Source organism: Myiozetetes cayanensis, unplaced genomic scaffold, assembly GCF_022539395.1.
Source record: "Myiozetetes cayanensis isolate MyiCay16 unplaced genomic scaffold, myiCay2020 scf4, whole genome shotgun sequence".
Classification (NCBI taxonomy): Eukaryota; Metazoa; Chordata; class Aves; order Passeriformes; family Tyrannidae; genus Myiozetetes; species Myiozetetes cayanensis.
In genome coordinates, this window is record NW_026087631.1 from 49,833,508 (window position 1) to 49,858,223 (window position 24,716).

The 24,716-nt window shown below is 42.8% G+C and overlaps 1 protein-coding gene across 8 annotated transcripts in view; it reads left to right on the forward strand.

Annotated features, from left to right (window-relative positions):
- The first annotated feature begins 107 nt into the window (after positions 1-107).
- Positions 108-24,716, forward strand: part of SERINC5 (serine incorporator 5) — a 73,519-nt gene continuing 48,910 nt past the window's right edge. For 7 of the 8 annotated variants that reach the window (XM_050330087.1, XM_050330091.1, XM_050330090.1 and 4 more), the window contains exons 1-2: positions 10,215-10,328; positions 24,412-24,579. In XM_050330087.1, the coding sequence (XP_050186044.1) occupies positions 10,302-10,328; positions 24,412-24,579 (195 nt within the window). In that variant the 5' untranslated portion in view covers positions 10,215-10,301. Of the gene's footprint in view, positions 2,587-10,214; positions 10,329-24,411; positions 24,580-24,716 lie in introns of those variants that run through there. The other variant, XM_050330095.1, reaches the window with a different exon arrangement.

The window sequence follows — 24,716 nt, forward strand, 5'->3', positions numbered from 1 at the left end:
AATAACTGTCAAAATTGCTTGCAGGCTGTAAATTTACAATTTTGCAGAACCTCTGTGCTAAATTACATGCTATCTGTACAGAGGTACACCCTCAGGAGGAAAACTACATAAACACACTTCTCACCTGGAGCTTAGATGTACACCTGTCTGTCTTCCGGCTCCCTAATAAAAATGCATCACTGTAAGGAAAGGGCACATGATTTTTTGTTCCAGATAAAAGGCTCAGGTATTAACAAATGACTTTGCATATGCTCTCTCAGGAGTCATGCATTAAGACTCTCCAAGGATGCATTCACTACCTTGAAAACACTATGATGCACATATTGAATGTGAATTTATTCGGGGTTTTGTTTTTTTACAGATTCCAGTCTGCCAGGAGAAATTACATGTGTCTTAGTTTAACAAGACACAAATGTTTGCTAGGGAGGGTGGATTAGGAAAAAAAAAAACAAAACCAAACTCCTCCAAGTTATTATAACCTCAGAATTAAGAGGCTTCAGGGGGAAGGTGTGGAAAAGGAAAATAACAGCTCTTTATTAGCATGTGTGTATATATATATCTATATGTATAACAAACCTGAATAAGCAACAGTGGTGCAACCAAAACTTTCAAAACAAAGTTCTACTTCCCCAAGTGGCAGCTGCCATGGCCCACTGTGACACTCCGCAGGCTGTTCCCCGTGGCTCAGCAACTGCTCACAGCCACGTCAACGATGGTGGCTCTACTGCCAGCCATGATGAGGGGTTTCCCCGCTGGTCCCAGGGCTACGGGCGCGGCCCTCGGCAACAGATCCGGGCTCCTCAGCTCAGGAAATAAATAGCCGCAGTGTCGGGCGGTGCGGGACCAGGCAGCCGCCTCAGGGAGATGCTCTGATCTGCAGCACTGGCGCAGATGTGGCTGGGGACAGATACCTCGCTCCTAGACAGTCGGCAGGGGCTCTCCTGGGGCTTATCCGTGCGGCTCCTGTGATGGCCGGCGAAGGACTGGGGCCGATCCCCAGCGGCGGTGCCAGGCAGGGGAAGGCTTCTTCTCGGAGGTTGAATTGGAGAACAAAAAGCTGGCTGCCGGCTCTGTGGGGTGACTGGCAGGAATACCAACAAACAAGGCCCCAATTTGTGGTGCCGGCCAGTTTAAAAACAACCCTCTCCCACTCCCGTGCCCTTCTGCGCGCGACCTCGCTCCTCCCGGACCCCCTCTACCCCTGGAAACGGGGAGGAGACTGGGGCCTCACTCTAGGTGCACATTACCTAGTAATTGATATTGGAAAGACATTCCAACACCTCTTTTCAAACCTATAACAATTTGGAAGCATATAAATACTGTTTCCTTCAAGTCCCGAAGATTGCAGTAAGAGATGGAGGGAGATTAACTGGGAAAACTATGCTAGCCCTCCTGTCAGCCTGTGGCTGTTGAAAAATTTGTAGTGCAGATACTGGACTCACCTTTGCCTGAATTCTGGCGTGGCGGCGTTTAAAAGCATCTGCTGGGTAACCAGACTTCTTCAATTGAGAAAAACAACCCCAAAGGCACTGCTGATAGAGCTTAACTGTGTGCCCACAGTGTTGTGCAGTGGATCTCAGGGATACCTAGTAAGCTGTTGTCATTTTCCCATCTGTAAACCACTATTTTCTTATTTTTGTGGCAAGTGTATTAGTACAAATCTTTGAGGCTTGTGGAAGAACAGCCACCATCTTCCTTGTGTGTTCCTTCATTTAACTCCTGCCTTAAGACAAAGTATGCTGGCTTTGTAAAGGAGAATCCCTGTTGTCCCAGTACCCTACTGTGTTCTGTATTGCCTGTTGGCAGTTGAAAAGTAAACAAATTTCCTAAGATCTAATTAATAGTGTAGAGAAAATGTTTATGCATTAAGAGTAGTTACAGCAGTTTTTATTGTCTATATAATCAAACATCATCATCTTCCTCATCGCAGGCTGGGGGATTAAGAACACTACAGTCCTACTTCTCATAGGCATATGTTCAAAAATATGTTAATCTGAATAGGGAATAGGGAGTTAGGAGTGCTGTAAACTTTTTTGCATTGAACTTTTCTATGGCAGCATTCTGACTGGTGTTCAAAGCCTGGAAACCTTGAGCACCTGAAACAGATACTGCATTTTTTGGTATCCCAACTATTGGGTATAACAGGTAAAGTTTGTATGGCAGTGCCAGTTTTAAATATTCTGTCAGTTCTGATTTGGGAAACACTATTCTTTTTAAAATGCTCCATTTGTCTAGACAATACCCTTCCCTGAAGGAAACCTTTTCCAGCAGAACCAGTAGTGACTCCTATTGGCCTAAGTTGTAGAGTAGGTACAGAGTTAGATGGGCAGTCAGTGTTTTAATGTACAGACCACAGCTGCAGTGCTCTGTAAGAGCAGGCTTGGAGTGAGAGGGTATTTTGCGACCAAAGCTATTGTCTTGTGTGCTTCAAGTCACATGTTTGCTGCAGTAGATGCTCAAAAATAGCAGTGCTTATATAATAGAAGTTCATGAGCTATTTCCTTCCAGCTCCCACACAGTAATTCATTTGGCGTACTGTGCACTGCATGTATGGTTGGGGCCTGTTCTATACCATGAGGGTGTGCAGTAAGTATTGTTTTCGGTTGAGTTCCTGAATAAATCTGCTCGTGTCAGGGACTACAATTTAAAACTGGCTTGCTCTTAATGATGATGTTGTGCATAGATAAAATATATGTACATCATAGAGTATGATAAGATTAGAGAAGCTTTCAGCACAATATTTTTTTCTTGATCTCAGGCTTTTGGATAATTGTAAATATAATATGGAATCATGTGCAATCAGTCATCTAAATATTGTTTTACTTAACTCATGACTTGGTAAGTTTGTAAGCTTTATATCATGCTAATCATGCTTTGGCATTGACAGTCTGTTTCTTATCACACCAAATTGTTGAATATACAGCTGCTACAATCTATTTGGCTTCTGTTCAGAACCGGAAAAATCAATGGAGGTTTCAGCCTGCAATGTGCATGCTTGAGCAAAAGTCTAAGTGGTGCACTTGAGCAAACAGGAACATACTATAAATGCCTTCTCTCTTGGGTTGAGACAGTTCTTCTACCCTTACCATATTTTTATTATGCCTTACTGCTGTTTCTTCCTGAAAGGTTAGTACTCCTCTTTGCAAATATGATGGGATTTACCTAGATATTTGAGGGAATTTGAGTGACTTCTATGAATTCTGCTGGTATTATTTATATAATTGAATGAGAACCTTGTTTTCTTCTTCCACTTTGCTGACACAATTAATGTAGCAAAACTCATTGTATGAGCACACAATACAGAAAGTTTTGTTTTTAACAAAACTGACTTCATTTTTTCACAGATACCAGGATTAGCTGTGGTAGTGTGGCATGGAGAACAAGGACTGCTAGCTCTCACATTCTTATCTGTCTCCTTGGTTCTTGATTGATGCTAATGCTGTGTGATCCCTGCAGCCTTTTTGTATTGACAAAGAAGCCAAATTAAGTTTTAACATGAAGTTGCTGCTTTGCATTTTTGGTGTGCTTTTATACATGGTGTGGCCTTGATGTGCTCCAGGCAGTGCTGCCAATTCTTTGCTTTTACCTGTCTTCTTGACTTTTGTTATTGTTTTTATTCTCTTGCATTACTTCATGTACTGCTCAGCCATTTCTTCTGATGCACAAATGTTTATACTTTCTGTGGTCCAGTGTAATGATTCCTTTACAGAGCATGTTTCACCTGTGACATGTTAGTACTCTGAGAGAAGGAAGGAATCTTTACAAAAGAGGCTATAGTTTGGCTTACTTTTCTTTTAATCCCTCTGTTCCCCCTTGCATGTTAAATCAGCTATGTAAACTTTATCTTTGAGTTAAGCTATTCTCTCCACAAGCCTGTAATAAAATTACAGTATAAACCAGGGATAGGTCTGCATATAGTGTATCGGGTTGAGATACAAAAACTTCTACGACATGGAGGTCTTTGAACACTTTTGGCAGGCTGTATTTTGACGTACACCTTGCTGATATCCAGTAGTGTGAGAGACTGGGAAAAAGACATGCATGGTTGCTGTCTCTCTTGGCTCCAAAATACTGCACTGCCTAGGAGAACCTTCTGTTGATCCTCATTTCACCAAAGATGTACTGGGAATTAAGCCTGTTCCTCCTTAGCTCACCACTATAAGGAAGACTCCAGAAGCAACTCTTGCTAGCTTGGGAGTTCCACTTGGCCAAACTTTTCATCACATTTATGCTAGTTTGTAATTTTCAAGCTTCCCTAAGTAGAGCTAGAATAAAATATCAGCTTTGATGCTGTTGTACTAGCCTCATATTTCTGTGTACAATTCTAGCATTTTCATTTTTTTTTCTATTTGTGAGAAAGTTATTCAGAAAATTTCTATTTATTTCTTTGTAGAAACTCTTACCCTTTCAAATAAAGGTACAAGGCACTGGGGGGAAGGGGGACCTCTGTTTCTTTCTTCCAAAGTATCAAATCCACAGGCTGGAAGGTCCTGCATGAGGATTTTCTGAGGGGCTTGCTATGTGGTCAGCACAGAGGCTGTCAGTGTTGAAACCATTTGTTCTAGAGCTGTTGGTTCAAATTGTGCCCAGAAATCTTCATAGTAATATTATTCATTACTAAGATGAATGGAATGATGTGCAGAGAAGGAAGGAGGAGAGGAGGCACTTCACTCTTAATTAGAAAGCATTAGTGTAATGTAGTTTATTGCCTACCACAAGAGGTTTATTCCTGTGACACTGACAATTATGGTAAGCATACTTTAACGATACGTTGTGAGCTGTGTGCTTTGGTTCTGGGAAACTTCCACTTTGAGCCAGGCTGGTAGGCAGGTATCCTCAAAGAATACTTAAGCTGTCTTGCATGAGTCTGCCATCTGTGAATTAATTTAAAGTAAAAAATAAAAAAATTAAAAGTTTGCTGTCAAAATCAACAGATAATTATCAAAGTCATTGCAATCTAGCAATTCTGAGGAAGTCTACTACTGGGTTGTCAAATGTAAAACTCTTTTTCTTACTCCTCTAAATTTACCTGTATGTTCAGGAGCTTCCTCTAGATCTCTCACATAAGCATCCTGAAGAAATCAACAGTGCAGAAAGACAGTGCCACTATGTTTTTTTATCTTTATATATGATGGTAGAAACCAATTTTAATCTATCAGATTTAATTGCAGGAGTTGAAATACTGATTTACAACCAGATGGGTTTTCCCTGATGCTGGAGGCTGTGTGAGACAGAGAAATAAGGCAGATAGTTAGATGTGGTAAAAATGGTCTGGTGTTAGCCTAATGCTTGCTTGTCTCTCTGAGAATCATCATTCTGCAAGCTTGAAGCTCCTTGTAGGAGTGGAGAATTGGGTTGTTGCTCAGCTTGAGCCTCTTTAACTTAATATTCTTGTAGAGCTTCTTTAATAAGATCCTTAATATTGACTTTTTCTGGTAAGTCAGGGACATGCAGGCATCTTCCCTTCTTCCATATATCCCTCATTAACTCCAGTAAAACTTAGTGCTTCCCAGCCATCACCAGATTCCCTGTTGCTGGCTGGTTACCTGAGTGTCAGAAATGTGTAAATATGCTAGGAAGTGCTGCTGTCTCCTTTTCTCCCAGCACAATGTTTCCTTAGCATCACCCAAGTTAAATGTCTGTGTCACTTGTTTCTAAGGTAAAGGTTTTAGCTGTGACTGAGAAACCTGAGACATCATGTAAAAAAGTCCTGATTAGGCAGGAAAAGCTGTACTGCATCCAGTGGCTGTGAGGTCAGAAAAAATGACATTCATAAGTGGCATTGGATGGTGTTGTGCTAAAAAGGGTCAACAAAGAGTGTGCAAATGCAGCACTTACAGAGTTCAGTGCAAAGCTGTGCAATACCACTCTTCCGTGATTTCGTTACAAAAATTAACCTCCTCAGAAAGGTTTAATTGGTGCATTTCCTTAATAGACAATGCCAGTCTTAATCCACTCTAAATTAACACTGGAGTGAAAAAACTACCAAGCAGTTTATTAAACTCTGTTCTCAAACAATAGGTTTTTTTAAGCAAAGTTGCCTGGAAATACCGGCCTTGTGGGATTTTTAATACTAAACTTTTCAAGTGCTGTGAAATGCTTTTTCTCAAAGTCTAATAAGTTTCATTTGACCAGAATATAACTAAATTGGAATACTTAAATGCATGGATAATTTTTAAAAAATTAGTAACTACTACCAAGTAGAAAATATTTATGTTAATTACAAAACACTAATAAAGATACAGTAGAAGATACCACCATTTAGCATTTCGATCAATCTGATGCTCTGAAAGGGCCAGTTTACGTGTATGTCAGGTCCCATGTGTACTGACATGGGTACTGCACCTTGGGATTTATAGTTGCAGGTTGCTTGTGCCTTGCACTGGCAGATCCTTCAGTGCTCGCATTGCTGTTACAATTGCTCTGTATCCCTCTCCACAGCTCTGTGTGCAGTGTTGAGGGTGATCATCTACTCACAGCAGTAACAACAACTGGGGTATTCTCACTTGCTTTTTGTCAGGTCTGCTGTGCTGTGCCAGGTGCTCCTGGCATGATTCCTAGATACACTGGCTTTTGGAAGATGCCCAAAAGTCAAGGCTTCTGGAAACCCTTGGCTACGCAGGAGAATGTGGGGAGAAGTGGTACATAGCCTAGGTGCTGGTGCATACTTGGAAAAAAATTGAGAAAGTCATGAGTTTATTATGGTCTGCAGCTACCTAAACTGCATGACAAATATGGTCTTGTAGGCACACACAAGTAAAACTAGAGGTGGTAAATAAGTAATTTATACTGTCTGATGACACCTTTTCATGATGCTTCCCTGGTACTGGAATACCTTTTCCACACGTAACAGCAAACATTACAGAAGTTAGGTAATTGGCTGTGTTAGAGGTCTGGTTGGAAATCTGAGCAGTGGTTTCGAGAACATATGCATTTGCATGCACAGACATTTCCCCCCCTTCCCATAACCTGGTGACTAATTGCTAGGCTCAAGCAAAATATACATTTACTTGAAAAGCAATTTCATGCCTTTTTTATTTTAACACGTATACAAAGTCTAAATTTACACTATAAAAAAAGAACTGATTTTAAGTAAGTGGCCACTACAGTATGTGACACTCTGGTTTTGTTTTCTTTCTGCTTGCATTTACATTGGGAAAAAGTTTCCATATTTCATTTCATCTGAAAAACAGCCAAGTGGTACATTTCTCCTCACTGGATGCAGACTTTTTGTGCTCTTCACTTTGCCATTTGACATAAACCAAACCCCTTTAATTACTGAAAAATCTTGAAATTATGTAATATTGAAAGCATCATTCTGATTTCAGAAGGTGTGAATAAAACAGCTCAATTCTTCATGTTATCCTAAAATACACTGATCTGGTTCATGCTGTGTGAGTACTGAAGAAGCAGTCCTTGAGCTTTCCTGTTAAGCCTTCTATGTGCTATGCCCAAAAGCTTTTTGCATCACCACTTTTGAGTTCTCACTACAGGTAGTAATACCACATTCTCACAGAGAAGAGGTATGTGAGAATCTCTGCTTCTGTAACAACAATCCATGTGGAAATGAGTCGAGTAGCAAAACTGCAGGTGGGATCTGAGGGTGACCTGGGATCTGTCCTGGTCACCCGAGCAAAGCTGATGTGCCACACAAGGTCACTGGTGTGTATGAAAATGGGCTGGATGTCTTGTAGGCTGCCTGAAGGTAAGTGGCTCAAAGTGACATGCTCCTGGGGGTTCAGGTTTTCTACTCTACCCTGCCTGTGCACACACAGGTGAGGAAAGGGGCTTGTTCCTAGGGCACAACAAGCTTCTGACCAGGGATTTTCTGGTGAGTTGTCACACAGTTACAACTTCTAACTGAGCACTTTCCTTCATTCGTCACTCCCTGGCACTTGAACTGAGACCAGAGTTTTAACTCCATCCCTGGGTGCTCCTTGGCTGTCTTCCTGTGGCAACATTCCATGTCCCTATTCTACCTGACTTATTAAATCTCTGTAAGTCTATGTTCATAAAATAACTTACGCAAAGCAAGGCCAAATCATCTTGCCTTTCCCTACTGATGCTGTGAATTCCCTGTCACTTGAAAGCGCTAAATCAGAATCAGCATCTCTTCAAAGAGGCCCCCTGCCAAAAAGAACAATTTAAGGCAGGAATTACTGGTTGAGATTTCAGGTCAGTAAATCAGATTAGCCTTCTCTGATTTCAGAATGTATGTTTGATGCATGAATAGAGTGGCAGTTCTTTTCATGCAGTAACATCTGCACACTGCTTTGCTATTAGCCTGTGTAATGTTTGTCAGCAACACAGCAGGAAGTTCAAGTCTTTCTGGTGACAAATTTTTCATCCAAAAAGCCAAGGACACATCCCAAGGCTCTGAGGTGCTCTCAGTGATTGGAAAATCTATTACAGAGCTCTGCTGTTTTCTTTAGTGAAGAAGCTAGATTTGTGATAACAGTGCTGGCTGGCATTAACAGACCTGCACAGAGCAGTGAATTAATGACGTTCCCCACCCAGTGACTGCTGCTTGCTATCACAGTCATGCTGACGTATGGTGTAGCCACTCATACTCTTGCACCATGCCCATATGTCACCTGCACTACTTTGTATAACAGTTTCATTTTTAAATTAAACCTCAGATTCTCCTTCATGTTTTGAGTTGATTTTGCTGATGTAGAAATTAAGCAAAGCCTGACTAGTCAGCTTCTTGCAATTGTATAAGAAGTCTGGAACAGAAATAGAAGATGATTACAGTTCTTCTGAATTCTCACTGTCCTGTGATCCGTGTGTTCCCATGTCTTAACCACATGCTTCAGGAGGCTGACTGTGTTTAAAAGTTAAAAACACAAGTGGTTTTCCATTTCCTGTTGGCTGGCCACACTACTTTCCTGTGTGTTGTTCAATTCTTGAGCCTATTTCTACAGCCCTGCCTCTGGAGAAAGGACAAGGTCTGCTGAGCCTCCAACCCCAGTCCTGATTTGAGGAGTCCTTAACTAAGGCTGGGGCTTTTGCTACTCCTACGAAGTGGAAGCATCAGCCACATCAGTGCCTGAACTATGCTGAGGTCCTCTTGGAAACCTGCAGGCTGTGTCCTTTGCAGCTTAGTAACCATTTGGTTGACAGAATTAATCTGATAAGAGTGGTTAATACCCTGTCTCTGAGTATATGCAGCTGTTAGAGCACCATTAAAAAGAAAGCACATTGGCTGTTTTTTATTAACTGTACCCCTGTGGTAACTGTTCTCTTCAGTCCCCAATATAATACTAAATTATGTAATGCTGATTCATCATATGATCCACTTGGTAGAGCATCAGCTTTCCACATATGAGGAAAGAGGAAGGGGATTTACATCCTGCAATCCATCATCTTCCTTGGTAGGTGTTGCTAATTATCTATATGTATGTACTCATATGCAGGTTAATAGCTTTTAATTGCACTGAATTCCTGAAGTAGGGGCAGTTAAGACTAGAAATAAAGTTTAGAATAGTTATAGAGTGCATTACATACACAGAGGCCAGCAAGTGGACAAGGTGAGTGAGTGTTTCCACTGAGATCTTCGTTGCTTCTTCATTGGTGGCTTTGCAATAGTAATTCCTGTGGGAATTTGGCTTTGCAAATTCCTATTGTCACATGGAAGTTAGGAAATCCTAAGCTCCTGCCTAGTACTGCACATGGTTAGAGGCGACTGATGCTGGAAAAGGTGTTTCTGAAACACTGGGAAAGGTCTTGGCTCCTGTTAGGAAAGCAAGACCAGCTGGAAGAAAGCCTTCCAGCTGTCCTTTGAGGAAACATGGCTTTTTCATGCAGGTGCGGGCAGTGGGATGCGGCACAGCAGTTCGGAGCCGGGGTTCGTGCACCATTGCGTTAAACTTCAATTTGATGCCTAGTCTTTTAAGATCCAAATGTTCAAATGCATCATCCACTGAATTCATTAAATTCCAGCAGCCCAAAACCAGGTGTTATGTGAGCAGGCAGGTGATCCCGGCAGTGTCGCTGGGAGTAGGGCAGCCTGCGGAGGGTGGCCGGGCAGACACCCGCTTCTCGTGTCGCCGCTGCAGCCAGCGCTGCGAGCCCCGGGCAGCGCTGCGAGCCCCGGGCAGCGCTGCGAGCCCCGGCCAGCGCCGCTCTCACACGGACTGACGACACACCGGAAGCGGCGCGGCGGCGGCGCCGGGCCGGGCGGAGGCGGCACCGCCCCGCCTGCGGCTCCCCGCGCTCGGCTGCCCAGCCCGGGACGTCCCAGCCGTCCCCCTTCCGCATGCGGCAGCCACGGGAGAGCTGGGCCACTCCGCACCGCCAGCATGTCCGCCCGCTGCTGCGCCGGCCAGGTAGGGGCTGGGGGCGCTGGGAGCCCGGCAGGTGTGCGGGGCGAGGGGCGCAGGGAGCCGGCCTGCGGGCTCCGCGCCCGTAGCGGGGACCGAGATCCCGGGGCAGCGCCCAGCGGGGCCCGAGGGGCCGCCGCTCACCCGGAGAGTCGGGGCGGAGAAGGGCCAGGGGTCGGTCCCTGGGCTGCCCCCGGGCCGCAGCTCTCGGCGGTCCCCGCAGACCCCCTGCGAGCCGCGCTGCCCGGGGCCATGGGAGCGGGAGGGGAACAGCAGCCCTGGCTGTGAGCGCCAGTGCCCGTCCGGGCTCACCGAGTGCTCCAAGCGGCGTTTCTGCCGTTCCCTGGGTAGATTCCCCTCATGTTTCGGGAGGGAAGCTGCACGCGGCACGTCTCCCCGAGGTGTGTGCTGGACTCGCCGTCGTCCGCACCAGGGCAGCGGCATGCGGATGGAGGCGCCGACATGGAAAGGGGCCTTCCCAAAGCTTTGCACGGCAAGGAGGAATTCCCAAATGAGCGACAGATCGCTTAGACCTACGAGGGTCGGTTGGGTAATTGTCATTGGTTCCAGGTGGTGGGGAGATGAGACCTTCATGATATAAGAATTGGAATGGTCTTAACTTCTCTCCTAGCCCCAGGCTTCCTGCCAGACCTCGAACCCTTTCACAAACTCCTTTACATTTGGCTTGTGAAGCGATTCAGCGTGTTCGAGTGCTGGCAGAGGAAGTGAAAGATGACAGTAAGTGGTGATGGAGGGCAGGGCAGGACCTACACTGTTCAACATCTGTGGAGTGGGGGTTCAGTGCTCCATATGTTACCACAATGCACTTGTTTTCCTGCTTAAATTAGTTCTATGGACGAAGGACCATGGCTTGTAGGAGGTGGGTGATTCTGAGGCCCCTTCCAAATCTCATCCTTGGTTGCACTCAAGGGAAGGACTCCTGTTTCTAACAATTATCTCTCTGGTGTGATGTTAAACATTTTCTCCAGTTACTTTATTTGTGCTTCGTTTTCCTAAATCTCCTTTACTGCAATAGGAACTCGTTGTTATTTTTCCTGTCTGCGACAGACTAACCAGTGAACTTATTACTGTTGTTCTACATATGTAAATACCTAATTCTGTTGATATTTCTATTGCTTTGTTCACCTTACCCACCCTCAGCATCTGATTATTCTCTTGGTTTTGTATGACCCACCTGGGAAAAAAAATCATATCTTTCCTGAAGGTTTAAATCCCAAGCTAGATTTGGACTTCTGTCTATGGTTCTTTCAATCTTCAGTGGGATGGTAGAAGTACTTAGCTTGCCTTCAATTGCCCTGGGAGCTGCCCTGGACCTCTCTAAACAGCACTGGGTGGTTGTGGGTGAGAGTAGTAACTGCACTTGCTAATATTCCTCTAGAAACAGGGACCTCCCTGACTGCTGTTTCACATCCATTTTGGCAGCATGTGAAACAAGTTGTAGAGCAGCTCAGTGAAGTGCTGTTAGTAGGTAATGTTACTGCAGTGGCTCATGGCTGTTGTGTTTTCATTACTTTTTTTGATGTAGCTCCTGGAGAAGTAGTTTAATACCAAGAGGATGAAACTGTTGTGATGCTCAATGGGGAATGGCATGGTTTTACTGTGACCTACCTCTGTGACATTCTTAAAGCCTCTGTCCCTACCCCACGTAGTAATCTCTGATAGTAATGTGTTTTGTTGACACTGATATGTCATTTTGGAGTCTGTAAATAAACTGAACTCCTTAGTGTCGTTGCAGATGAGGCAAAAGCCCTGAAGTGGATGCAGTCATAGTGCCAAAAATCCCTGGGAAGATGTATTCTAAAAAGAATAAGGACTTGCAATTGATGTAAGACTTATCTGTGGTAAATACGGCATATTGCCGGAGTTATACCAGCAAACATAGTGCAGACAACCTTTTTATAGGCTAAGGTGATAAATGGCATAAACCATGTTTCATTAGCATGCAGTATTACATTTTAAAAATGAAAAATGGTCTTTGCTTTTGTGACTTGATTTATTCCAGCCTTGATGAGGGGATGTTTCTTTAACATGATTAATACACAAGAAAACCAAAAGGAATAGAAGTTCTTCTTTCTGGCTCAAACAAGCTCTCTCAAGTGTTTTGTGGGTACTGTTAATGAAGCTGGAAAAATCAAGAAGGAATTTGGCCACTCCTTCAGTGTTCCCCTAAAGATGAAGTTAACCGTATCTCCAGAAACAAAGGAGAATTGCTTGAGGAAAGATGGAACTTTATATGAGTTCTGAAAAACAACATTCATGTTGGGTCCCTGCTTTTTTCCTAAAATATACTAGTTTAATTGGTTTGATATCCTGTAGTGTGAGGATTTTTTGTGGGAAGTATTTTTGCCCTTTAGACACCTTGGGTATGCCTCTCTCTTTCTGTGGATCTGCTTTCCTAGAACTGCCTGCGAACTTTGGCATTGTCTTTCTGAGCTGTTTAGGTACAGTTACCGTGGGTGGATGTCTGTAGCTCATATCAGAGTTTTGTTGTAAGTTAACATGACTTGACTATGTGTTTTTGCTCCATTCATATACCAGCTAAATTTCCTGATGAGAAGACAATGAGTGGTTAGTACTTTTAATTTTAGGTCAAACTGTGCTATCTGTCTGGTTGATGGTTTCTGTCAGAATAAATGCATTCAGGTTTTGCAGCCCGGATTCGTGTTGTTAAAGGATATAGCAGCAAGCTGCCAAACTTCAATGTACTTTGGTTATGCTGATTTTGCACTCAAGAATTATTTAAAATAATCTTGGTGAACATTACTGTGTGACCTGCATCCTTGCCAGGTAGATCCTGGGAACTTTCTTTGAAGGAACTTGGCCATTTCTAAACTTTAATTTCTGCAGTTTTTTATTGGGCGATGTACAACCTTGTTTTGAAGACAATTGTGATTTTTAGGTTTCTGAGCTGTAATAAACTTGCTAAATATTTCTTCTTTTGCTAGTGTTTCATTGGTAGACCTATTTTGAGAATGCAGTGAGAATACAGTTTGGCTTGGGCCTCCACAATGCTTTTGATTACATAAAAACATCTGCTTAAATTGACAGGAAACAGGATTTTACATTTGGCTTTTCTTCAGTAGTTATTCTCAGGAGAATGAAGCTGAGATCATGGTTACAGAAAGCAGCTGTTGCAGAAAATCTTTATTACAATGAATATTTTTTCCAGAGTTAAATAAATGTAATTGAGATCATTAACATTCATTTTGGGGGGACAGTGTATGGTAGCTGGGTTGTTCAAGAAGATGGATTTTTCAATTAGAACTGGTAGCTATTAAAGCACATGAACCTATTTTTGTAGGTCTAAATCTTGAGTGATGTCCTTAATACTGTTCTGCACTTAGAAATCATATCGTGTAGTATATACAGTGAGATATGCCACAAGTTAGAGTATCAGATTTCAATTTTATACCCAGACCTCTAATTATGATTTTTTCCCTTTTTTAGAGGGGGAGAAAAAAGAAGCATGTATCTATATTTATAAGACTGACCTCACTCATGACTTCTGGGGCCCATAGCTTTTGGGACCCCTGTACCCTCTGGGCTGCCTGTCTCCCTGGCACCGCCTGTTTGCATCTTCAGGTTGAGAAGGGGGCTTGCAGTTCCCATAGTCTCCTTTTGTCATTCTGTGGTGGAAAGGATGGTTCTCTCACCCCCATCCAGGTTTGTGTCGTCTGAGGTTGCTGGAGCACTGTGGGGAGTATGCGTATTGTGATGTGCTGCAGTGCTGTGGGATGATGCTGGTGGTGTTCCTGGCTCTCCCTCACATAGTGTTCCCCAAAACACATCTCTTCTGCAAGTGGTCTTCCTGGGTGAGAGTGGTTTGTTTAGTGTGTTAAACCTGAATATTTACCTGTGGGTATTTCCACACCCCTACCACTGCTATTATTAATCATAAGAGAAGATGAAATTAGCTGTCTGAGGTCAGATGTAGAATACTGTAGTGTACTTCACTTAACCTAATGCAGGAAAAACAGACTGGGGAAGACCTATTTTCCCTATTTGCAGAAACACAGAGTTTTTGCTTTAAAGGAATGGTTTCCTGAATAACTGAATTAGCAAAACCTGTTATTCTGCAGCTTTGTCCACTGAGGTTGGTACCTCATGCTGATTGCCTTTCTGATAAATACTGAGCTCATGTTTAAGCCTTTTTCTTCCTCAGGATTGAGAGATCGTTTTTCTCTGCTGAAACTTTTGCCTCTTTTCAAGGAAACTGTAAGAACATATCTTTGAGGCCCCATTGGCCTACCATAGCTGGATAAAATTTGCTGCTGGATTCAAAAGTGATCAGAAAGGGAGGGAAAGGTGACCAAAAGGCAGTGAGGTCCTGTAACTGTTGTATCATTTAACATTGCATCGCTAGGTTGGTGAAGTGCTGAGGCCTGAAAACAGGCCCTGAGCCAGAGCTGACCTCTAGATGAACCTTCCAACCTAATGTTATTATTTAGTCATGTATCTGCTCATTAGCCAAAATTCTGTATAATCATTAGTAAAATACGTAATATGATAAGACTCCACCTGTGTAAACATGTATGCTTGTTAGCGAGATATATTGGTATCCGCTTATCAGTGAGGATACCAGTGAGGATTTGTATCTGTTCATTAATGAGATATGAATATATCTATCTTTCTGTGTTTAGAGACTGGTCAAGGCTGTGGAAGTAGGCAGCTGGCTTTGTCCAACAGTAGATGGTCCAAATTTAAGATGTAAATGTATCCATCGTTCTGTAGTTAGAAACTAGTCAAGGCCATGGAAGCAGGTGGTTGGCCCCATTCAACAGCAGTTGGTCCCAACTGACACCCTTGATTTTCCTCTGAGCCTTGACCAGGCTTTAGGTGAAACCTAAGGAGAAAAGAAAGCCAGACATTTACCTCACTAAATAAGCAACCATAAGCTTGTTTGTTTGACAATTTAAAAGCTGGACCCTTTCACAGCAAAGATGGAGACCTCACCTTGAGTAGACGCACTGCATACAATTTCCCGGTTACCAGGAGTGGTTCTCCGGCCCTTTGCTGTGATTGGGTGTCCCTAGCTGACCTGCAGGTCTGGGTATGATGGTGATGTATTAGGGTGACCGGTGATGTGTTTTTCTTGATCACTATAGACACTCTTTGTAGTGATGATTAGGTGCATTGCGAAGCTCATCCTTTTGTAATTCTTTGCTTCTTTTGTAATTCTTTGCTATTTTCCACTATAGTAAATTTATACACTTGTTTTTTAAAGTTGGTTCTGTGTTTCTTGTGCGACCCTCGTCCACTGGCAAAACAGTTGAAAACCTTTCCCTGTCACTGTATAAGAGGCAGAAGATAGTCTTTCTCATTCCTGATTATTTTCCAATCGCTGCCTATTTTTTTTAGCCTTTTTCTCTTGCATCCCATTGTGGGTGTAAAGAAACAGCTTAAATACCCATAACTCTACAGGTGTGAAATTAAGGCAGTGGGAGAGTAGGGCCCTTACTTTTAAGGGCAAGGGGGTATTTTTTTGCAGAGAGGACCTAAATACAACTGCTACTTTTATTTTAATTTTTGCAGGTGTAGATATTCCAGGATATATTTTTCCCGTAATTGAGACTTTCATTACAGTGGATGCACTCACAGTTGTGGGGGCATGAGATACTTATTTCAGGGAAGCAATGGAATGAAAGCTTGAGCTATGACTACAGTGTAAGCTGAAGGTCTCATCCGGAGCTAGTGACTCCTGTGATCCCAAACACATGCTGATGCTGGATGGTGTTCTCAGCTTAGCCATGTGAAGATGCTTGGACCTTAGGTCACTTCCAATGTACTTCTCAAAGACTGAAGTCAACAGTGCTTCCACTTCTTTCTCAGTAGTGCTTCCATTTTTTTCTCGACTGTGCAGGCCCTGATATGTTTTGTCGTACCTAGCTGCCTAGATTTTTAGGCAGTAATAAACCGTTCTACCGACTGAATTTAACCTGCTGCATTGTTCAAGTCACCCAAGAGACTTGGTTCAGCATCAGCATGTGCTACAGCATGAGGCAATGAAGGACTGAGCCAGCCAGAGCTGTGGGGTACACTGTAACGTGTGCCTGTGATGGCATGTTGGGGGGAAGGCGGCTCTGTGCCTGTTTTGAAGGGAGTCTTACATACCAGCAATGTTATTATCATTTTCATTACTGATAACTATGCTGTGACTAATGTTTGCAGTTTAGTGATTGAACCTTCCAGCACTTAGAGGTAGTGCATGCTGAAGTATTAAACATATAAATGTTAACAGTCTGAAAATGTAAAGTTTTCCTCTTCCTTCTGTTCAGTAGGACTAATCCAAAATGTAACAATATGTAAGCTCTGGTACTGAGTTTTGACAGGAATTGTTCTTAATGTTTTATGAGGAGGCCTGTCTCTTGTGAAGGTTTTTCCCTTGGCTTGTTACAGTTACTGGCAAAACAGTGATTCAGGAATACTATTCAGGATATGTCTCAAAAAGGCATTATATTTAAAAATGCTCATGGAAAAGCAACAGCAAGCCTCCTTTTTGAATGTGCCAGTCTAGAAAAGTGTGTGACTATTGTGAAATCAATCTAGGCTGAAACATCTTTCTTACAATTCGGTGAGAAATAATTAATGTCTTGTACCAATGTATTGGCTTTTGTCGCTCTGTACAAAGTGTTCGTGTCTTTTTTTTTTTTTTTAACTCCCTACCCTAAAATCTCGGACTCAGTACTGAAACCATCATATTTTTGGAACAGTTCAGAGCTGTCCGTTCATAAGTGAAGCAGCTGTTCCAGCTATATGCTTTTGAGTCAATGCATATGAAAATTTCATTTTAACTGCTTTTTCACTCCCGTGGTACATGGACTTAAGCAGTTACTGCCCTGCATTTTGTTCTGTGTACCTGGTGATACACCACATTGTATCTATATGTGCTATTGTACCTCTAGAGTCGTGGTCTTGAACATCAGAGCTAACCTGGAGAAAATCTTCTCTTGATATGAAGTGATGGCCCCAAATGTCAGACTTTGCCATTACTGCCTTGTCTTTCATATTCCAGCTCTGTTAGTAGCTCCTCTGCTGTGAAATAAGGGGTGATCAAATATAAAGTGATGACAAAAGATTGTAGCCTTAGTTGCCTACTAGAGCTAATTTTTAGATAGAATACTGTTAATTTAGAATAGAGCCTTGCTTGCTTATGCTAACTTGCAGACAGTATATGGTTAACTTTATAATGAGGATTCTAGCAGGAATAAAAACCTTGGAGTTTCGATAAGGAGCATTGAGGGAGACCTTGAAGGTTGATAAAGAGGGGCTCGGAGAGAAAGAGACAAGATGAAACCAGTTTTGAGGTGAGCGGCCAATGCCAGCTCAGGAGTTCTCTGCAAAGGTGAAGAGTTCAGAGCTGAGGAAGACTTCTTACTTCATCCAAAAGACCCTCAGTGAAGACCCCCAAGGGGCATTCTGAGGCAGAGTTATAGGAGTGGTGTATGTTAATGGTTTCCCCTCCCAATTTTCAGGAATTTGCTGACACAGCTAATGCACAAATAATGTATATGTAACACAATTAATGCATATGTAACATTGTATCACATGAAAGAAGCTGAACAAAGGCAGTAGGTGTGCGCGGTAGGCAAATTTATTCTCCATGCACCCAGCGCTGTAAATAAACATACCTGCTTCAGTACTCTGTGAGTTTTGGGGTTTGTTCCTCAAGTCAGAAAGTGAGAGAAGTGACTGCAGCATTAGTTTAAACTACCTGCAGATGAGAAAACTGAAATGTGAAATTATAGGAAAGGACAGCTAAACCTGTTACCCAGTGGAGTGTGTTCTCAGTGAAGAATTGCAAGGGATCAATGCAAAGAATCTTCATGTTCAGGTCTGTTTCTATCGGTGACCTGACAGTACATTTAAAATTGCTCCCAAAAGCACACAGGCAGGACGGAAGGGCTGGTGGAGCAGAGGCTACTATGGAAGGTGATGTAACTCAAACAGCATGACCCCAGTATAAATAAAATACAACTTTGTAAGTACAACCATCTAGCTGGTTGTCTGCACAAGGTGTGGGTGAAGGGCAGGCTGTTCCCACAGCGTGGAGTGCTGCAAGCCAAGTCTCACTCTCTCTGTGGCTGCATGCTGGGGGAAGTTTTTCGAAGGAGTTCGACTGTTTGCGACTGTATGCAGTCGAACTGGCATGTTTTTGTAGGAGGGACTGGGCAGACTTGAAGGGATGCAGAAAAAAACCCTCAACAGCTTAAGTGCTGAGAGAAGTCCTAAAGCCTTCAAATGAGACTGAGGGTAAATGTTTTGGATTTTTATGTCGATGAGCAGAGAAAAAAGACGAGGTAATTGAAAGGCTCTTCAAGCCAGTGAAGAAAGCCTCGTTAAGGATCAGTGTTGGAGAACTGTAGCAGACAAATTAGAAGGTGGGGGTTTCTATTCTGTTTTCAGTGGCAGATGTGAGTAACCAGAGGGACAGGCAGTCTGCCTCATGCTGGTGTCAAATCCAGATGGTCTGTGCTAATGGAAAATAGCTATACTACTGAGGAGCTGGGTGATGTGATACACTGTGTGGCTCAGGTCAAACCAAACAATTGTCTTGATTTTTCCAAAATTATCAGGAGAAGAGCAGTTAGGCAGGCTCGAATATAGACATTTTGCAGTGACATTGTTTTCCAGTGCTGAGCTGAGTCACCACTTGGTAATGTTTGAGCACAGAGACAGAAGCTAATCATCCCCTGTACAGCTTAACTTCAGCTCTGCCGGTGCCTGGCAGTGGCTCATCCACATTTTAGCTCTTTAACCCTCATGTACATGTCCTAGATGCTGCTTTCTTGCCTAGGTTTTGGGCTGCTTGGTGCTTATGATAGTTCTGCCCTGTTGTGCAAGGCACAAGCCCCTTGCTTTGGAAATTCACTTCAGAGCAGGAAACCCTCACTCAAAAACATTGTTCTGGCAGTGCCTGGGCCAGCATGACTTTTCTCTGAAGTCTGTTTTAATTTTGCAAAGTTTGCAGTGTGAGACATGCTCTTTAAAATAGGTCATCAGTTGATTAAGTGGTATGTTGGTCACAAAATCTCTTGGCTTAAGTCACATGGTGAGTCTGAATATTAAATAAGAAGCAATGAAAAGCCAGTTAAGTCAGATGTAGGATAAAATAAAGTCTCTTTCGTGAGTTTACTTATTTCTGAGGGGCAAACCCCTGTGTAATCATGTGACTGGTTGAAGAAGCCTATGGAAAATGCATGTACATAACAGCGGTGTGTTTTCAATAACAATCTTAGACCAGCTCCTAACACTTGGGACACCTGGCATCAGAGCACTAACAAAATTCCAGACACTCTTCCCTGAAACCAAAAGCCCAAGCAAGGGCAAGTGTGTAGCCTCTTCAGGACATCATTCATGCAGGGCTGGCTGCTTTACCTGTCCAGTCTGCTTGGATGCTGCCTGTAGCTGTGAGAGTAGATGTTTGGGTGTTTTTGATAAACACTGTTAACAGCTCAGTGACTGCATTATCTGCAAATCTTATGGCCCAGATAATGCTGGTAATCAAGTAGTCAAGCAGTGCATGAAAAACTAAGCTGCTCTAGGCTCCTATGACAAAAAGCTTCAGCAAGGCACATTCCTGTGCTCTGTGGACAGGCATGCATTCTTTCCGATGCTCTGGCCAGGCTGTCAGTTAGGAGGGAAGAAATAAAAAGCTGCTAAGTCTTCATTTCATTAAAATCTGAAGGTTTTTTCCTCATTGTGCTCTTATCCCCTTTGATTTTTACGATTTCTGCTGAACTCTCCTGAAAGGAAGTGCTTTATTGTGATAAGCAATGGTTTGTATAGTTTAAAAATACCATAGGCTATTCTGGGCTGTGATCCTGAAACTCTTCACTTTGTTTTAATGGTTAAGCCAAGTATTTTTTAAGACCTCTGAGATCTTTTTGGAAACACATGTGGAAAATACCTTCTGAAAGTGTCACTGTTTCTACAAAAGCAGCAGGCAGGGCATGTTCACTTACTTCTCACTCTTGTATGAGAAGAGTTATATGTGCTTAAGGCTACTTTCACACCTCATTCCACTGATTTATCAGATTGTATCACAGCTTGCAAAAAAGAATTGAGTGTATGGCAGATGTTAAGGGTATGTTGGTGGAGTATTCATTGTAGGTAACCAACAGTTTGTGTGCAAGTTGATAAGCCACTTTGACCCTGTTTTGTTAAACTGTCTAACTCTTGTTAACCAGAGATGCGTCCGAGGCTGTTGGACATGGGAGTGTGCAATATGTCCAGGCCTACCTGTACTTGGAAGAGTGGTTTGCACAAACTTGTTACATATCTGCTCACTTCTGCTTCTCTCTGTGTGGATGTAAAAATTGTTGTTCCTCTGCATTGGCTTGAACCCCCTGCACTCTAATCGAATGAGGCAGTAGGAAAAGGCCACTGAAATATCTGTTCAGAGAAGGGTGAAAGCATTCAGGACAGCTGCAAGTCATTCACCTCTACTTTCCCCTCCTACCTGTCCACTGTGCCCTCAAGTGAAATAGTACAACCATTGCTACTGTTGAATAATAGATCAGCAGCTGAAAAGTATTGATATGTAGTTTTTTCATTTTCCTTACCCCCCCCTTTTTTTCTTTCTTTTAGACAGTAGATTGCTTTATTTAGTCACCCTCACCACAAGATAAGACTGTCAGAGCTAGTGAGGTGTTGGTGCGGCAGAAGGAATGAGTGAGGGGCTGGCAGACGAGAGGAGAGGTAGGGGCTTTTAAGCCAGCCTGGCTACCAGAAGAAATGTCTGTGAAACTGTGCTTTGAATATTTTTCAACAGAAAAATTCCCCACACATCTTTCCACAGCTGTTGTTGTGAAACCAGTCAAGTCAGCCATCATCCAGGCGGTTCAAATCCTGGAGCAGTCTGTTTTCAAGTATACTAGGATTTCAGATTTTTGGGTCTCAGGCAAACTGGCACCATACCTTCCTTGAACTCCAAAAGAGTAGCACTGAACAAAGCAGGCAGCTGATCTATGTTGTGGAGACTTGGAGTCATGGGAGATTAGCGTGAGGGAGCTGGCTGGTGGTAAGGATTTATGGAAAGCATAAATATTTGTGTAGTGTTTTAATTATTGTCAGACTGTGATGTTTACCTGGTGAGGAGATGTAAAGCTGGAGGGGGAGCTGGGGTGGCTATGCTTGTTGCTTGACTTGTGAGAGCCTTTGCATGAGAGGGACTCAAAGCCAGAAGCTGCTGCAGCATGACAGACTCCTGCCAGAGAAGCCTGACTTTCAGATGCTATTCCACTTGGCTTTTGGAGACCCAGGGCTTGGGAGGATCAGATGACTTTGAAGGACTGTATAGACCTGGATTTTCAAGGCCTGCCAGCTGGCAGTGATTACAGACCTTTGATTGTTTTTTGTGTTGTCTCTGTCCTAAAAACTGCACAGCATCTTGCTTCTGCAGAACATATTCTTTGGAGGAGTTTCTATTTAATGATAAGCTAAATCTGTAAAAGATTTGACATTACTTGCTTTTTTTTCCCAGCCTGTTTTTTTTAACGAGAGAAGAATTTGTTACTGGATTGAAGTGCTTCAAGTGCTGAAGTGGGTTTTTAGCCCCTGGGCAAGACTTGCTGCAGTCAAAAGGCAGAGGTGAAGTGTGATGGGCCATACCTGCAGTAAAGTATGTAGCATCAGAGGATCTGTGTAGCGTAGCTGCACATTGACTGCAACTTTTTAATAGAGAACTCTTTGTATATGTGGGTTTTGAAGTCTGTCACCCAAAGATAACATCTTTGAAACTTCTTGGGTCAGTAGGATATGGCCAGCATCTCACTCTTTGGGATAGAGACTGTTCTCATTTATTTTTGGATAACACCTATTTCTTCTTGGCTTACTCTACAATGTATTTAGTTATAACTGGAGTTTAAAAAAGAAAGAGACAAAAAAACCCTACAAAAAAGCCCCAAACACCAAATTTGGGATTGTGGCTGAATAATGTAACCAACTTTCTATGGTTTCCATGGCTACTTAGACTGCTTAAAGAGGTGCTTCTGAAAGAAGGTGAAGATACTGGTATTTTTGACCAAAATTTGCAACTTATGGGGTATGTGCTCAGTATTAGAAACTATCATTAAAACCTAAGTAATGTGGAGCAGTACATAAATGAGCTATATATTCTATTTAAGCATTTGTTGTTCTAAGTAGCAGCTCCAGGGATCAAGAAGTAGAATAGCAGACATGTTGCTGGATGTAGATGAGATTTTACTGGCACAGCTCTCTAGCACCTGGTGTAGGAAAATGTTATTCCCTTCACAAATGCCAAAGCTGCATACCTTTTTACTTCTATACTGCAGTTTTTGATGGTATGGTCAGGCCAGCAGTGGAAGTTCATTGTGGAGACTTTAGATCTGACTGATACCAAATCCTTTCAGGTTCAAAGGACCTTTAGACTTAACCTTCTCCCCCTCTCCCACTTAATTCTGAAGTGGGTGGATTATACTTTTCTAGTATGCATTTGTTTCGAATTTTATTATTCCATTTGCTTACTGAATTGGTAATTTTCCATAGCTTCCTTATTTCCTGGAGCTGTGTTGATACTGTAAAAGGTAACTTAATTTCAATACATGTAAAAATTAAAATTGCCAATTAGCCCACCACTGCCTTCTATTTTGAAAGTATACTTGCACGATGCACTTTTGCATGTAGTATTTTTAGTTTCCAGTCCATGCTGTCTAATCTGCCTAGCTAGAGCTTTGTGTTTTGGGGAGGATTTCTGTTTCGCAGCAGTTTTAGCAGCTGTGTGCTCTGAGGCCCCTTCTCTACATGATATGTGGTAGTGAAATGAGAGAATAGCAATGTGGAAGCAGGGTTGGACTGCTCCCATTTTATGTCTTCTGCAAAATGAAGAGCTGTTGCTGAGGAAGGGAAGGACCTGTCTGTCACCCCCTTTCTGCAAGGCTGAAGGCAGGAAGCCCAAGCTGGAGTGTTGCAGAGGTAGACATGGCAAGGAAATGATAAGCTGAGAGTCAGTCTTTTAAAGACACTTCATCAAAATGATTTGGGGCTCTTTGATCAATCAGTCTGGTTGTGGAGTTATATCAGATATGTGTGTCTGCAAACACCCTTCTCCTTATCATACAAGTCACTGCTCCTGGAAGAGAAAGTGTCCTGGGAGGAAAATAGCATGTGATGGTTTGGAGCCTGATGGCAAATACAAGCCAGTGAGGTTTACCTGGATGACCTAAATATGGCACATGTGCATTTTGAATCCCTGGGGAAGAATCCACCTTGTACAACTGCTTACTGAAAGCAGAAGGCCCTCTGAATGTTCCATGGCCCCTCCAGAGGCTTAGGAAACACTGGGAAAAAGCAGCCTTGGTGTGCTTGAGTCCCAGGCACCTTACCTAGCCACAGGGAACCCCTTGAAATTGGGAGTACAGCAGGGTGGGGTTACTCTGTCTTGGCAGCACTGAGACCTGGAAGGGAAGTTCCCTGCTCCTGGCTGCCTGTTAGTGTCCAAAAACCCTCCTGTGGTCATGGCTGGTGGGTTAAGCACAGAGACTATATGAAGCTGCTACCTATTGCAAGGAAGGGCCTGGCCAAGGACATTGCTGCCTTATGTATAAAAATAAGGCTTACATTTATATTTTTATATATAACTTTTCTAAAATTAGAAGGCAGGGAAGGTGAATCCATCTTCTTTGATAGTTAATGATACTGTTGACAGCAAGGAAGTAATGAGCATCAAGCTAAATTCCTTTCAGGAGTTATTCATACCTTTCTCCTTGTTGAATAAGGTAATTACATGCTTTTTGGTATGCTTTGTGGTTTTTGTCTTTGTGGACCCAAGTTGTGGGTAGAACAGAACTCAAATATACAAGGAATTCTGTCATCCTTAATTCTTTCATCCTTAGCAAATGGGTGAAAGAAAGCTTAAAACTAGTGATTTTTCATAAATAAGACTGTCTGTTTTCAGTTAAATGCTGCTCAGCTGGGAGGAGAGAACTTGAGAAATTCTAGCATTTTACAAGAAGTCTTCCATCTTTCTTTTCTGACTTTTGCAACAGAAACCTGAAGCTGGAGTTCTTTGGTGGTTTTTTGACTTGTGTTTTTCTGTCTTACTTTCCAGTTGGCCTGCTGCTGTGGTACTGCCGCTTGTTCCTTGTGCTGCAAATGCTGCCCAAAGATAAAACAGTCAACCAGCACCCGCTTCATGTACGCACTTTACTTCATCCTGGTGACTATCATCTGCTGTGTCATGATGTCAACAACCGTAGCTAACAAAATGAAAATGCACGTAAGTAAGAGATGAACTCACTGCTGCCTCTGGAAGGAAAAGGGGCTCCTTCCACAATTCTTCATGTGTAGGGGTGCTTCCTCAGAAGAGGCAGTTGATTTTCTCCACCCATCCACTTCTAAACTCAGACGTGATGA